This window comes from Anabrus simplex, chromosome 5 (genome assembly GCF_040414725.1).
Source record: "Anabrus simplex isolate iqAnaSimp1 chromosome 5, ASM4041472v1, whole genome shotgun sequence".
In the NCBI taxonomy this organism is placed as follows: domain Eukaryota; kingdom Metazoa; phylum Arthropoda; class Insecta; order Orthoptera; family Tettigoniidae; genus Anabrus; species Anabrus simplex.
In genome coordinates this window covers 239635885-239653347 of record NC_090269.1, presented here as the reverse complement: position 1 = coordinate 239653347, position 17463 = coordinate 239635885, and the positions used below count along the sequence as shown (strand labels likewise).

At 39.6% G+C, this 17463-nt stretch overlaps 1 protein-coding gene across 1 annotated transcript in view; it reads left to right on the top strand.

The window, feature by feature from the left end:
- The first annotated feature begins 406 nt into the window (after nucleotides 1–406).
- wnd (wallenda) overlaps nucleotides 407–17463 on the top strand; it is a 314722-nt gene continuing 297665 nt past the window's right edge. Inside the window, exon 1 of the mRNA XM_067147300.2 lies at nucleotides 407–515. Within this exon, the coding sequence (XP_067003401.2) occupies nucleotides 427–515 (89 nt within the window). The 5' untranslated portion in view covers nucleotides 407–426. The remainder of the gene's footprint in view (nucleotides 516–17463) is intronic.

The window sequence follows — 17463 nt, the reverse complement described above, 5'->3', positions numbered from 1 at the left end:
CACATATTGGTCACCCGCCCGCCCACTTAATGGTGCGTGCCCCATTGCAAGCAGGGCTGGTGTATAGGAAGCAGCGTTGTAATTCATGAATGTTGGAAAAAGCTTCCCCAGTCATAAGGCAAGAGAATTAACCAATCATCGCTAAAATCCTTCAACCCGACTGGGAGTCGATCCCGATGCCTTAAGGCCAAATCGGACAGCAGTCACCCACAGAGCCATACATTAAACTAATAGTTGTGTAATGGGCAATCTTGTCAGCTCTGGCTTCTCATGAATAAGAATAAAAATGTTATTTTAAAACCAGATGGCACTTCTATATCATGAAAAGCAGCCTAAATTTCATGTGCATGTAATAAATTCCATGATGTCATCATTTTAATCGGAACTTGGTCTTGTTTCAGGAGGATGCACACGCCGGTGGGGAGCATGGACTGCTCGCCACAGCCCTCAGAGGATGGGCCCGCCTCAGTAGCTCTTACCACCAGCAAGGACGATCAGGATAACTTCACCAACAGGTAGAGTAACTTAATTATATTGTACGAGAATTGTTTGGCCCCTAAATGTATTCTGCCTACTGTCTTGATGTAGTTCAGGGGCATTGTTAAAACTGATAAACGTACGTCCCTGTCTTTGAACCTTTTAAATTTGTAGAGTAGTTCTTATGTGACAACGTCTTAGTCCGCAGGTCTACATGCAGGGAAAGTCGGCGTTCCGAAAATCAGTCTGATTATCATAGGCTGTTTCTGGCAAACTACACGTAATACATTCAATATTCTGATATCACTAGGTAATTCAAGGCCTTTGCTAAATGTAACAGTAATACATTTATTGCGCTGATGCAACCTTTCCTGCAGAGGCCTCATGATTTGAGCACTCCATTACGCGCACTCACTACAATTTCGATCACCGTAGCGAGTGAACGTGTCGACTAATTTACAAGATTCTAGTCTCGTACTTTTCACAAATAGACATGCTAAGAAATTAAAATATGTTACATTATATCAAATACAGGAATAGATTGTATATATGTGACTGTGCACTTGAAACATTTGCAACAAAATATTTGATAAATCGTCTTTTTAACCATGTGAATATCCATTCCGGCCCCTCATGAGGAGTACTGAGTTCAATATGTTGTTACCACAAAGGTTACCCTACGGCCCTTACGGAGAAAGTTATGCAAGGGTTGAAAATGTGAGAGTTTCATAATTCTCTTCATATCGAGTTTTGAATGTACATTGCCGGAAACAAAAACCATGTAGCATCATCAAGGACAAGATCATTTTATTCACAAGCGATGTGACAGGAGTATATGATTACAAATTCAGACCAAATGAAACACGTATGTCACAGTAAAGGGTGCCCGAACAGTCGCATCAATACACAGTGTATCCCCATCTGGCGGCAATGCAGACGTGTATTTGCGCATGCAAACGATAATGAAAGTGCCGAATGGCATCCTGCGATAGATTGTCTCAAGCATCTTGCACCTTAAGATGCAATTCGGCAATGGTTTTTGCAGGTTCTGGAGAAGCATAAGATCCCGCTTGTCGCATACGTGTTCAATTGGCGAGAGATCCGATTATCTTGTTGTAGACCACGTCGTGGCAGCTGTATGTGGACGTGCATTGTCTTGCTGAAAAAGCACATCACCTTCTTGTCAAAAAAAATGGCAATAGCACGGGGACAACAATGTGTGCAATGTAGCGGCCATTACTTATGTTACCCTGCATAAACACCAATTGTGACCGCGAGTTGTAACTGAGACCCCCCGTACAATGAAGCCAGGGTTGGGACCTGGTTGTCGTGGGCGAATGCACTCTGGATTAGGCCACTCATCAGGTCTACGGGGTATACGCGTACGTCCATAACTTGCAGACAGATCCTACTCTCGTCACTGAAGACAACAGAGCGCCATTCCCCTCTCCAGTCGACTCTTTCACGACACGAGAGTAGCCGTGCTTGGCGGTGTCGTGGTGTCAGTGGTAGCCTGGCCAGAGGCACACGTGATCGTAATCCTGCTGTAAGAAGACGGTTCTCAGTGGTTCTTAGTGACACAGCAGATGCAACTTGTGACCGGATTTCGTTCCTGGATGTTCGGTTGGCGACCGCTGCTTGCACAATGCGTCAATCTTGACGTGCGCCTGTACTACGCGGTCGTCCAGAGCCTGGTCTATGGGTCTGGGAATGTTTCACAGACCACTGCTGAAAGCAGCGACACGCCACCGATACGTTATGTCCAACATGTGCATCAATCCGTCGATACGTCCAACCAGCTTCCCGAAGTCCCACAATCCGACCCTGGTCAAATGACTGTAGTTGTTCAACAGGAGCACATACTCGTCGGAGAGTCATGGTTGTACCCTAGAATGAATGTTTCAGACACTGTTGCCCTCCAACCTCAGCACAGTTACTGCCTGCAGAGTCAAAACAGAGTGCGCATGGACAAGCCTCCTGAGCGCCATCTGATCGCTGGTGTCCGTGACAAATGAATCACTAAGGGTACGAACATGCCGAGTGGATTACTCCTCGCTCAGCGCTCATAGCAGTGCTCTGCGCTCATCACTCATCATTCAAAGGTGCACATGCCGAGCGGGGGACCCTCGCTCTTCCTTCATTAACGAGGAAACATTTTCCATCCAGTTAAGATTGTGCAGCATTAACGAGAAGATCGCATTGTGTTCTTTAAATTTAATTTTGTTTTAATGCAACTGATTGTAGTTATCTGTGTGCATAATGATTAATTATAGTAGCAGCAGTGATGATGAACTTACGGTAGCAAGCAAATTGTACTTGATTTCAAGTTCTGACAGAAGGTACAGCGCACATCCAATTAATGAGAGAAGGCAGAAATTCGGTGAATTTCACCATTTATACCAGGAGGTGAAGAAAGATCCACAGAAATTCCACGAATATTTAAGAATGTCAATGCAGACATTTCAGTACTTGCTAATTGGAATTGAAGGCAATATGAAACCACGGAAGTACAGCAACTATCATGTCAACCCTATTTCCATCGAAGAAAAACTGGTTATTACTATAAGGTAAGCGGTTGTAATGTAATATTATTCTCTATTTCAATAAAGTAATCCGTACTTTATCAAAAGATTAAATTTGTAGAGTATAAAGGTAATATTAAACAAGCATCCTACTAATTTAGTACTGATACTGTACTTTCTCTGAACACAGGTACATAATCCATTTACTTATTTGTCACTTTCTTCTTTAAAAGAGACATGTTTCAGTTATCTTGACCAGCTTCGTTTTCAAAGATTAGTAATAATTATACCTTCCTTTTTAAATTGATATTAACAAAAAAGTATTGACTATACAACAGTGTTAATTTTAATTGAAAACAAAGCACAATTAAATATTAAAAATTTCATGAAAACATCATAAGCCATTATAGGTACTTACAATAAAGTGAACATACAACGATTAAGGGTAGGCCTAAGTAATTTAATCCACTTTAAAAGTACCGTAATTCATTCTGCTTTTAATTCATCCTACTTACAAGGTGATAACGTTTTTCTGACATGTTTGATTTGAAATTTCACAGAATAAAATAAAAATTACACTATGAAGTACTCATTTAAAGTTTCACTTTTAAACTGGACTGTCACTGATATTGGAAGCTGGAGAACCTGAAGAAGATTGTTTAGGAATAGACTGCTGGTGTTGGAGAGCACTGAGAGATTGTGGAGGGAGATATGTGGGATTATTAAGACTGTAGGATTGTTGCATGTGATGTGATACTGGTAGTTGTTGTGAGGTGGATTGAACAGGGAAGGGAACATTCTGTGCAGCACATGGGTTCAACATATTTGGTAAGGATTGCGGAACAAATTGACAAATATTTGAATGTACTTCAGGGAGCTGATTTTGGCAAAACGACAAGTCGTACAGGCATTTTTGTACTTGCATTCTGAATATCATCTTTTTCTGTGAATCAAGTTTCTTGACAAATGGCATAATAGAGTTAAAAAATCCAATGTCATCGTCATTGGGGTCCACAGAAGACTGCCTTTTTCTTAATTCCAGTCTCTCTCGTTCGATTGATAACAGAGATTGTCCCAGCGCAATTTGCGGGCTGATTCTTCTCCTGTAGCCAGTTTTGGTACGGGTACTTGTGGTTGATTCTTCGGAAATATTCGGATTGGGTATCGAGGATGTTGAACGGTGGTCACTTTTGCTGCTCGCAGGGTCTGTAACAGCCTCAGAATATGGTGATTGTGAGTTCACTTCCTCGTTGTAAGGACCCTCTTCCCCGTATGTAGAATCGTCAACATCAATATTTTGACTTGCTGTTTCACTTACATGATCATCTTCTTGTGTCAGGGAGGTTATTAGATTGCTTTCACTGTCTCGTGGAGTAAACTGATCTTTTAGGAAAAGCAAACTATCAAAATAGGGCCAAGAATGTGGTGCTTCCTCTGGACCAGGGTCACCACTCGTTGGTTTCCTCAGCTTCCTACTAAACTCCTGCCTCAGTAGTTTCCATTGTTTGCTTGCTAAGTCACCTGTTAATGAAAATAAATGTATGTCACTTCAAAGTCACCGACTACCTACAAATATTTAAAAAAAGAAATAAAAGCCGTGTAATATAATCGGTTTTATTTGTATTTTAAAAACTAAGTATAATTTTGAAACTATTTCTCCTTAAGAAAGGCATACATTTATACTTGTACTGACGTTATGTAAAACACTTTATAGGTATTTCATTTGCAGGTTTCTGGCGACGGGGACAAGTTTCAGGAGCCTGGCATTTAGTTTTCGAATGGGAAGTTCTACAGTATCCCAGATTGTAAGAGAGGTTTGCCAGTGCCTGTGGATTGTCTTGCAGCCAGAGCATATGAAAACTCCAACTATGGAAGACTTCAAGCGAATTGCAGAGAGGTTCGAGACTGTGTGGGGTTTTCCAAATTGCATTGGGTCTTTGGACGGCAAACATGTCCGCATTAAATGTCCAGCACAATCCGGCTCAATGTATTTTAATTAGAAACATTATTTTTCAATCGTTCTGCAAGCATTAGCAGACGATCATTACAGATTTACTGCAGTTGATATAGGTGGCTATGGGCAACAGAGTGATGGAGGAACCTTCAAGGCGTCTGCTTTAGGCCAACTGTTGGAGAACAATAAACTAAATATTCCGCCTGATTCAGTATTACCCAACAGTGATGTATCTGTCCCGTTTGTAATCATTGCTGATGAAGCCTATCCCTTAAAAGAAAACCTTATGAAACCGTTTTCCGGAAAAACTTCAAGTGAAAAGGAGGATAACTTTAACAAGGTTCTGTCAAGAGCTCGGAAGACGGTTGAATGTGCTTTTGGTATTATATATTCTAAATGGAGAGTTCTTAGTACTACCATTGAAACCTGTGAATCATTTACTGATGATATAATAAAAGCCATTTGCATTCTACATAATACTATAATTGATAAGGAAGGGTATAGTATGTCTATCTCTGATCTTCCTCCTATTGAGGACAGGACAGCTCTGCCTGCCCGCGGTAGATTATTAAATCCCTCAACGAAAAAAGCCAGGGAAGTCAGAGAAAAATTTAAGGAGTATTTTAGCTTAGTAAAGCAGTAACTGGTGAACTTTTGAAAACATTCAGTTTCTATATTGTTCCTTTATGGTGAATTTTGTTTTAGCACAATGTAGTCAAACTATTAATTGTAATTGCTATTGGTAAATTAGAAGGCTATTTTAAAAATATTTTTGTGACCTGTTTCTCTTTCATTGAATACTGTTTAATCTCCTATTTAGGATTTACGTACCACTGCTCGGAGGGAAGGAAAAATTATTCTGTTATCACACTAGAAATGGGCAGTGGAGGGATTTATCCTAGTGAGGGATCAGCCGAACGCAGAGCTCACCTTCTAAAGACACCGCAAACACATACAGACAACGCATAGAAAGTTTAAGGTACATGGAAAGTAGATTATAATCGAGCCATTCGACTTTGCACGAAACAAAAATCTTACTCAGATTGGTGGGCCTCGGGACCTTCAAAATGCGAGTCCGTGACGTTCCCGCCTCGACCACCGCATCCGGTGTATTTGGTCTTATTATTGCATTAATTCAATTAAATTTGTTCAATAAGAAATTAAATGTCAACTTACCCGACATGCCCATCTCCTTTCCAATATTAATCCATAAATTCTTCAGCACATAACGGTTGTGATGATTTTTATGCCTTTTGTCCCATATTGGAGTACTGTCCCTAACCAATTCAATAAGTTTCTCTTTTAAATCACTCATGTTTTACGGAGCACGGAACCATACAAAGATACAAACGGAGTTCGTATCAGGCTTCCTAGCAATAATATTATGAGTAGGCGGCTGTGGCCTTGAACCAACCAATCACAGAACAGCGCTCAAGAAGCACATCGCTCCAAAATCAAACTGATTTGATTCTTGAGGGAGGAGCGGAGAGAAGAGGGATGAGTGAAGTGCCGGCATGAACGCTACTATTGAAATGTATGGGTTTGTTTTGCATCTCTCAGCTTCCTGTGTGAAGAGAAAGGAGTGATGAGCACTGAGCGAGGAGTAATCCACTCGGCATGTTCGTACCCTAACACAACCCCTCAATATGTATGTATTACACCCTGGTGCCACTGAACACAGTCCTTGAGGATGTTGCATGTTTTGTTCGCAGCAGTGTATAATGAATAGAGAATATTGCATCAGACATAAATGTACTATTGCGTTAGCCCTAGGACAATTAGGGCAGTAGTCATATGGTGTAGATAAAATTACCAAACCTATTGAAACGAAATATGCTCGAGCTGTATAATTAATTACCAAACCATGTCGTTATGTAACCAGCTAGGAAGTTAGTTCACAATAAACAATATCAATAATGTACTATAGGTAGATGTGGCCCTGAAAAGGACCGATTACCAAACCTCTGTGGAGTAAAAGGATCAGTCAGTACTTCACTGTTTCCCAGATAACGGCCAGTTGCTCTCTCTACCTGATTATTTTCAATCTTCGGAAAGGGCAATGTCTTGTTTTGTTTTGTGGTGGATATACAGTATTGTTTTGTTTTCATTCCAGTTAGATGTATATATTTGACAATAATAATAAAATTAATGATAATAATAATAATAATAATAATAATAATAATAATAATAATAATAATAATAATAATAATAATAATAATAATAATAATAATAATATACCATCCGCAAAGATAAAATCAGCTGCAGTTTTTTATTTATTTGTATGACAGTTGCCCACTACGATGACATTGTCCCTCACTGTGGTTATCATGGGCCACTATAGATAAAAATGACTATCTACAGTGTCTTTCATTTCACCCAAAATCAGACTTCTGCCGGGCGACGTAGTGAAGAAAGCCCAAGCTCATTATAGACGCTAATGCTTTGCACCTCCACAGTCATCTGTCTACAACTAGCCCTGTGGCTTAGTTTACTTTCAAACCTGTTATCCTTAAAACCTTAAAAACTGAATCTAGCCATCGGTGCCTCAGTCTCCTTCTCTTTCCCCCCAAGGCCTAATACATTATTTTTCTGTGTAACCTATCCTCCTCTATTCGCCTCACATAGCCCCAACACCGAAGCCGGTTATGCGTACAGCTTCATCCATCAAGTTTATTCCTAAATTGCTCTAAGTACCCTACTATTGTTGTTCGCACCTGTTTGTACCTGAAGTTATTCTGGTTGCCTTCAAGCTCGTTACTTCCAACTTATGAATGAGATGTCCTGAGTCCACCCATCTGATAATAATAATAATAATAATAATAATAATAATAATGGTTTTTTCGCCCCACTTACAACTTTCATGGTTTTCGGATACGCCGAGGTGCCGGAAATGTGTCCCTCAAGAGTTCTTTTACGTGCCAGTAAATCTACCGACATAATGCTGACGTGTTTGAGCCCCTTCAAATATCACCAGACTGAGCCAGGATTGAACCTGCCAGCTAGGATTCAGAAGGCCAGCGCCTCAACCGTCTGAGCCACTCAGCCCGGCTCACTCCCTCACAGAAAAATCGATCTGATATAATGGTAATTTCGTCCAGGAGCTGACTTCTTCCATACAGAATGCCGTTGATCACAACTGTAAGCTCACCCACTGCATTAGCTTTGGTACCCCTTGCGTCACTTCTTATTATTATTGTACCAGGCGGTACACCTCCGCGCCGCTAATTCAAACTTTGCGCCAGTTGAAACTCCTCTACTGGAGGAAGCCTGAACTCTAACAACCATGTTAATTCTAAAGGTTATCAGAAGATGTCGCTATCTGTAAATTTTGAAGAGTTCTGAACTGTCTTTTTCCATTTATTTTTGTTTTCTCTGTAGTGAGAAGTGTGAACATTCTCTTCTAGATGGCACTACTAAAGAAATACAACGGTTCACCCTAGTGCGAAGTGAAAGAACCTTTTTTGAAGAATTTTAGTATGCATAAGTTTGTTCTTTGTTAAATTTCTTTCAGTCATTGTTTAGGTTGGCTGTATAACCCTTCTCTTTCCGCCAGTTTTGAATTCGACCAATGAGTAATTTTTGTAATTAATTTTCCACCAATCCTAGATGTCTTCTTCAGTTTTGACTTGTAATGTTTTGGCCGTCCAATAAAATGCATGTGGGCGGGTGTTATCATTCATGAAAGGTCTCGAATGTTCCGCGAGGGTATATAAACTGCTGATTTTCGGGTCTTTGCGCCACTTCAGTAACATCTATCATTGTGTAAATTATGTAGCAGGGGGCGGGAAGCGCCTCTTTCGTCGGGCAGCGGTTCATCAATAAGGTAATGGCCTTTTAATAACTTCTTTTCTTGCTAGCTCAGCAGTTTAACTCTCGGGGCAGGTTCGATACCTTTTATCATGTAACTTTCCTCTAGAATGTAATAGACTCTTAGTATAAATTCTACCTCTTTAAACTACAAATTGGGATAGAGAGTGCCTAACCCTCTCGAGCTCCCTTTCATATTGTTTTTGAGGTGACTACGTTTTCTCAACCACTTTTCTTCGTTTCGTAATATAATAAGTTTTCCTATCGTGTCACCTCTTTAGTATGGGATTAGCCCTTGCATATGCGGCCTAGTGCCAAATAGGTTTTAAATAAAGTGTATTAGGAGTGCAAGGACGCCTCCTCTCAAGTAGGTATTTTGGAGGCCATGTAATTGTCCTGTTTCTTTATTGAGTAGGCCTCAGCAGGTTGGGTATTTTTACCCCTGTTTTCATGTGCTTGGAGGTCAGCTTGAAGGTGGAGTTTGGTGTGGCCTTTGATAGGCTTGAACTTTAAGAGCGGGTTGCTCTTTCTTAACATTTTGATTTCTGTGTGCCTCGAGCAGGCTTTACTGAGTAATAGGGAGCAAGAGCTCCTGGGCATGATTGGGGTTTTCTGCCCATTTGGCAAACCTGGTATCTGGCTAAAGTTGGGCTAATTGCTCAAGAATTATGTGTCTGGCTCTCGGAGCCCAAATCCTGTAACACTGTAATTGTACATTCTCGATTTGTTGCTAGGCTACAGTGTACCTGTTATATTTGTTATTTCTTGATCTTAAAAAGAAAATAGAACCTTGTTAAATTTTAAATTAACTTTAATTTCGTATATTGAGACCTATTCATCCCAGCACCTTCTTTCACCTCTGCTAATCCACCAAACCACGGTAACAATTATTATTATTATTATTATTATTATTATTATTATTATTATTATTATTATTATTATTATTATTATTATTATTATTAAGTCTACTGATATAAACATGATATATGTGATATTAATGGGCTCATTCCCCTAAGGTACTCAAATTGTTTAATCCATGCGACGTGAACTCCAGTCATTGGCATGTGTCTGCCGGAAGCTCTTGTTCATTCTCAGAGTGGGAGTGTGAGCGCCTGCAAGCCCTGCGGCACGCTATACTTGAAAGTGATCCCTATTGCTGTGCAAGGCGCAAGTCATGCACGAACTGTTTCTTGTATGCTTTTAGGATAATACCAGTGTGTCTAGACTTTCTCCTCTACTATGAACATACCACCGGGAGATCGTCGTGACATTAAATGGGTTTCGTGTAAATTGATAGACTTGTAAAGAAATACAACACCGTAGGCTTTCACAGCCGGCGTCGATTAGTAATAATGATCCAAGCACCAAAATCATAGACTGAGTTTTTGGTGTAGTGAAAAACCAGATTATCATAAATTCTGTGTAACGGTGATGTTTTCCAAAGATGGCGAAAACTTATCTGCGAATGCGCACTTTAATAAGCACTTATTTGATCTCATATATGTATTAAAGTTCATTGACTTCCTTGTCGCATCAGCTTTTTTTCTTTTTTGCTACGTGTTAACATCGCAGTGACTCATCGCAGGTTTTCGGCGATGGAAGGATGGGAAAGGGCTAGAATTTGGAAGGTAGCGTCCGCGCCTTTGATTAAGGTGTAAAATGGGAAAGCACAGAAAACCATATTCAGGGCTGCCGACGGTGGGATTCGAACCCTACTGCTACGCAACCCTAACCGCACGGCCAAATCGCTCGGTACCAGCGTTTTTGACAGTCATTGATGTCTTTCTCGAAATCAGCTATACCATTTAACCCATCAGTGCCACCCACGATTTGATCATCAGTGGTAAGAACATCGTAAAAGTGCTTGGCTTCACTGGGAATAAAGTGCGATATAGATTTTATATCTTCAGATGTGGGTTTTGAGATGGTTTTTCCTTGAGGCCAAAGTGGTTCAAAGAGTCCATAAACGTTTGAGTAAGCACTGTTTTCTCTTGAGGTCCATAGGACATAAGCTTCATTGTTATGGTTGGTTGTTATATACAACTTCCCACGGATCTTCCTATTTCAACACGAATTTCCAGCCAGTTTATGTTGTTTCTTGCAGCCTCAAACGTTTAACAATACTGTTCTCCGGTTTAGAGCATCCAATAAAATCACTGATCTGTATTAGTCTTTCAACAAGCGGATCTTTTCCTATAGGTTCTCATAATATATTTTTGTAATCTTCTTGCGAGTACATGCGTTCCTGCTTTTTGAAGACCTGTTCAACACTGATATCGAAATCATTTGGGAAATACGCATGTTCTGGAATTAAGAACTGTAAATAATCGTAGGAAAGAAATGGGTGCTTTTCCATAATAACCCTCAGGATCAAAGCTACATGGTTTAATATTTGAATTTTGGTCACCGCATAAATTTGCCCATAAACTTAGCTTAGTAACGCCTTCCTTTACGTTGTTGTTGTTGTTGATGATGATATCTTGTTGTCTGAACGGCTCTAACATCTAGGTCATCGGCCGCCCTTTACGTTGTTCTCAGTGTACCTCTTGAAGCACGAACCGACTTGTTATGCATCTTGATCTGCGTGCCATCCACCCAAACAAAGCAAAATCATTTTCCAGTTGTTCCATAACGAACTCCATAGTTGTACACTCATAACTGCCGTTGATAGAATGCACTACTATCCCTTGTCTATCCCATCGCCGCCATAAGACCTATCTGTGTCGGTGCGACGTAAAGCAAATAGCAAAACAAAAAGACACACACACACACCACCCTGCGGCCTATTCACCCCTCTGGAAGTCAGTCCGATAGAGATCAACTCGTGATCGTGAAAGTTGCATGTTACTTGTCAAGCCACGTTTTGTATCTTTTCAATAATCTGTCGTCTGTAGAATTTACGAGCTTTCAGTAGAATTAGCATTCGAGCGTGAGTCACACAGGTGAGTCTACCCTCCAGCTGCCCTCAGCCTCCAGTGACGTCACGCCACGTGAATACACAACAGTGACGAGACCGGGTACACCGAAATTGTAAGCTGTCAAACTAAAGCCTGTTGGACACAGTCAAATGTTTCTTTCAATTCAGTATTTCACAAGAAAAAGTTGACAAATCTTATCAAAGATTGTTCAGCATTGCTGAAGGATTGACAAGATTTGCAAAGATATGACAAGGTTTGGTAGAATTTTGTTTTAACAAGGAGGAAAGGCAAACAGCAGTTGTGGTTCTTGGGCTAGCAGTGGGATACATTCTTTAAAAGAAGAGAAACGCTCAATATGTCATAATTTTCATGGTGAAAATATTAATGTGGTTATCTTCAACGTAATTTTTGTATGTTATATTGCATTTACTCACATGAATTGAATAAATAGAATAGCAATGCAACGGACATTCATATTTTATTACATGAAAACATATTAGGAATTCAGTAATAATAATAATAATAATAATAATAATACCGAGCTCGATAGCTGCAGTCGCTTAAGTGCGGCCAGTATCCAGTAATCGGGAGATAGTGAGTTCGAGCCCCACTGTTGGCAGCCCTGAAGATGGTTTTCCGTGGTTTCCCATTTTCACACCAGGCAAATGCCGGGGCTGCACCTTAATTAAGGCCACGGCCGCTTCCTTCCACTTCCTAGGCCTTTCCTATCCCATCGTCGCCATAAGACATATCTGTGTCGGTGCGACGTAAAGCAAGTAGCAAATAATAATAATAATAATAATAATAATAATAATAATAATAATAATAATAATAATAATAATAATAATAATAATAATAATAATAATAATATACGTGAATATCATCATGAATCGATCATTGCTGACAGGGTTTACTTATAGGTTACCGTACGGCAATATAAAACCTGTCCACTTCCTTGAGATACTTCTCATGCAATCTCCTCGTACGTTGCCATTTTATTCATTTTATTGTGGTACTCTACGGAATCCACTAAATATAAGCAGGGATGTGCCTCATACTTAGTAATTAATACACATACAACATCCCTCGGTCACGAAGAATCAATTTTTGTTGTTTTGATTCCCGTCCCGGCAATCCCAGCATGCCTAGCGGCATTGGTCAAATCTGTCAAAGGCTTGGCAATTCTTTTATCGATTAGAACATATTCTAATTAACTTTTAGACTTCTGAATATTTTTCAAGACTTGTCAAGTGTTGAAAGTGATTTTAAAAACTTGTGAAGTCTTGACAATTCTTCTGAAGTCTGGTGAAGATTTGAATTTGGCAAAAGTTTGATCGTGTATAACAGGTTTAGTCAAATCCTCTAATTCGGCCCCAACTGGCAGCCCTAGAAGTCAGTCATTAAAGAATTATATCAGCCACGCTTTGTTTGTGATGATCAGTCAAGTATTAACCGAAAATCGGTATGATTCACCATTCCATTTAACTGAAATTAATATTTCAATAAATTGTTAATATACTACTATAAATTTTCCCCTGTAAATTTTGACTGTTCTTTTCGAGATAATTGTTTTAATTTTTGTTATGAAATATCTTAAGATCATTAGGCCCCTAATAAAACACTGTGTTAAATAACATCCATAAAAATGTAGTAAACAATATTATCCTTATAAGTGAGGATACATAATACGTCTCGGTATACTCTGCCAGTTCAACTGCATGATGGAGTGGTCAGCGTCTTGGCGTTTGGTCCTCGGGGCCCTAGATTCGATTCCCGGCTGAATCGACAGACTTTTAATCGTAAACAGTTAGTCTCTCGATGACTGGGTGTTTGTGTTGTCCGTATATTTCTGTAACTCACTACATTGACATGAAATTTCCCATGCTCGACTGACGCCGCCCACCCCCACTGGAGGGTCACCCTTACAAGGGCTACACAAGGCTAACAACAGCCACGCGAAATTATAATCATCCTTGCCATTTATAAGAGTCAGTTAATAGTGGTAAACCTGATATTCTCAACTTGAGAGAGTGGTTTGGCGACCATGGGGCTCCTGAATGTTTGATATTGCTTCAACTTGCTTGTTCCAAGCTCCTCACCTTCATATATCCTATTTAACCTCTTCCTACCTCGACCGTATTGGATTTGTGCAAAACCTAGAGAATCTTTCATGTTTACGTCCCTTGCTTGTACCCTCATTCTTTTAAGGGTTGGATCTCTTCTGATTAGTGACAAGTAGGAGACGGATGTTGTTCAAATGTAATCTTTTTTCCCTTTGCACTAGGACGTTGTTCACTAGTGTAGAAATTAATTATGTGATATAACAAACGGTAATAACACGTTTTATTTTGAATTATTTTGTATTTTTGCCGATATGGTGTGATCAGTCATTATTCCAACTTTCAAGAAATGTTTAGATCATTTTAAAATGTCTTTTTTAAAATTTAATCATGTGTTCTTTATTGTCAGCTAATAGAAGCCCACAAGGGATAACATAAAAAATTAGAAATTTAAACTACATCTAAAACCTATCATTATAAATTTGTCTTGCATATGGTTAAATTTGCTAAATATCTTTCACGACCAACCAAACTGACCGGCAGTTTTTGGTGACTAAGAAGGTAATGAAAGGATTTATACCTGTGAGTTTTATGTTCCCAAGATATGTGCAGGAATACAATACAGAACCCTGATAATTAGGAGAAAGTATTTTCTAACGTGTCTGAAACAAAAGGAACACTCCAGCCTTCCACCCCACAGCCACTGATTCACCCTCTACGTACCTCAAGCCCAAGAACAAATGGAAACGAAAAGTGATTAGAAACAACAGTTATATAACACTCCACACCAGAGCCATCTACAGACAAAGCCGGAAGGTACGCTTGGCAACGCTGTATCTATCTGTCAAGCGGAGGCCGAGAGAAAAGGGGGGCGTGTCCGATTTTGAATGACTTCACCCATATTCACTACATTTAGACCAACACGATGATTATGATAAATGCACACTCTTCGTAAAATAGTACTAAGAAACACATACACATCATCAGTAAATGCATTCACTGAAGTTAGAAATACGCATTTTACATGAATAAAAACGAAACACTTTAAGAACAGTACTCACAAGCTCATATTATTGTGGGACGTTGACAGCTTCCGCTTAAAGTTTTTATCCTCACTGCTGACGTAACTCGTGTTTTTCATCTGTTTTCAGCACTTATTTAATACGATATTGGAAAATATTAACAATAAACAATCTATCGCACCATTATGGTCACGCCCACAATGAAGGCGTTATCACTAAGTTATCACTTTGAAACTTTCTTGACAGTAAATAATTTGCTTTCACAGTTCCAAACAAAACATTTTGAGTAACTCTTCTTTCTTTTAGTGAAAATAATAATAATGTTATTTTCTTTACGTCCCACTAACTACTTTTATGGTTTTTGGAGACGCCGAGGTGCTGGCATTTAGTTCGTCAGGAGTTCTTTTACGTGCCAATATATCTACCGACACGAGGCTGACGTATTTCAGCACCTTTCAATACTACCGGACTGAACCAAGATCGAACCTGCCAAGTTGGGGTCAGAAGACCAGCGCCTCAACCGTCTGAGCCACTCAGCCCGGCCTTTTTAGTACAAAGTTCGAATTGTTTCCTTAAAGATATAAGGTAAGACAAAGAGTGTGCTTTTACTGCTTACGTGACGATACTCTATGAGAGTGTGAAGCATTTTAATATATTTATTTGTACACATTTTTTACTAACACTACTAGAAGTGGTTCCTATATAGTTTAATAAATATGCATTTAGTTGAGACCACTTTGATATTTTACAATCTGCTAAACATGCCATTTCTTTTACCAACACCTGATAACTATTAACATATACAGTGACATTCATATCTTGGTGAATTTTGAGTAAATGGGTTACATTTGGCATATCATCCATCTTCTTGTTTACCCTACTCTACATTTCAAGGCTGCTACCTTCAGGATCTTTTCTTTTAAAACTTTTCGGAGACAAATATTTTGGCAAAATAATTGGACATGCATCATGGAGAAGCTCATAAGGTTTGGATTTTAGTATAGTTATGTTGACTTTACTATCACAAATATTATCCCCTATTGAAAAACTCTCGTATGTGACATGTTTTATGAATACGACTGAATCTTTCCCAGATTCCTAATTATCCCGTTTAAAGTGACAAATCCATTTTTGTATTAATTCCTCGTCTAAAGGAAACCGAAACGAAGTAACAAAATCTTTTTTAATGCTATAGTTGTTATGATACATGGGAACACAACATTTTCTGGTCATCTGCATATACACGAAACGTTTTGTTAATAAGATAAATTCAGTCCGCACCTTCACAAATAATAACGTTATTGATTCAACGTCTCACTAACTACTTTTGCAGGTTTTGGGAGCCACTGAGATGCCGGAATTTTGTCCTGGAGGAGTTCGTTAACGTGCCAGTAAATCTACCAACACGAGGCTGACGTATTTGAGCACCTTCAAATACCACCGGACCGGGTTGGGCTCAGAAAGCCAGCTCTACAGTCCAAGCTACTCAGCCCTTCTCAGCCTTCACATTATTTCGATAATAGGCCCTACGTATGCTTATTCTATCACTTATCTTGTTATAAATACTCGAGCATATCCGTGAAACGTTAAACGAAACACGAGACGAAGTTCACTCGACATCAACATACACGGATAGATCCCGCGCTTTCACCTTGGCCTCCGCTGGACGTTGCCAAACTTACATGACTCCGGCTTGTACCTGTAGTCGGCTATGCTCCACTCAGTTTGTACTTCTCGATAAGAGAGTAATCCTGCTCAGTGTGGATAATGTCAAGTTAATGCTCAGTGGATGAAGGTTTAAAAAAATGTCATCAGTTATAATATTCTCTGCTCGTGTATATAATTATGTATACCAACATGACTTACGCTGGTCCGAGCGAGAATGTACTTCAGAACTGCCGTTTGAAAACGGATCGACCACACTGCTCTTCAGTCAAGCTTTATTCTCCCATTAGCAACGACATTAATGAGGACCAGGGCCGTTCCTTAGATCTAGATTCGAACGATGACCTATGATTATATGCTTTGGAGTTATTATTTATTCCATCAAATTAAGGCCATATAGCCTTCACTTACATCCAACCAGATAAGGCTACATAATATTATATTTCCCGGCTCCTTGGGTGATTGATTAGCGTATTGCGCGGCATTCGGTTCATAAGGACCTGGATTTAACTCCTTCCTGGGCCAGAGGTCTTAACCGCGTTTGCTTAATTTCTTTACCTCAGGCCTAGGTATTTGTGTTCGTCTCAATATTCACCTTCATTTACATACAACACTCCACATTATCAACCACTACAGAAACACGAAATAGTTAATACTTCCCTCCATCAGGCAAACACTATAACATAAACATTTCGGATTACGTTTATGATAACTGAGATGGCAGATAAGTAACATGTGTGGTATATAATTAATATACACATAGGGTAAAAACATATGAACACAGATATTAAACCCCATCTGTTTAAATGTGTCCTAAGCATTACTACCTATCGGTACTGTATATTGTGCCCTACTGCACTATTAAGTTCCGTCCAGGCGAAGGCCGGTCTCGAACCTAGAGTACAGTAGTGAACGAACTCTCACAGACGTGAGCTGGTGCACATAGTCTTACCTGAACACTGTCCTCTTCAATCAGCCGGTAGAGCGCTCTTCTCAGGATAACATGGGTATAATGGGGCAACATAAAGATAACACAAG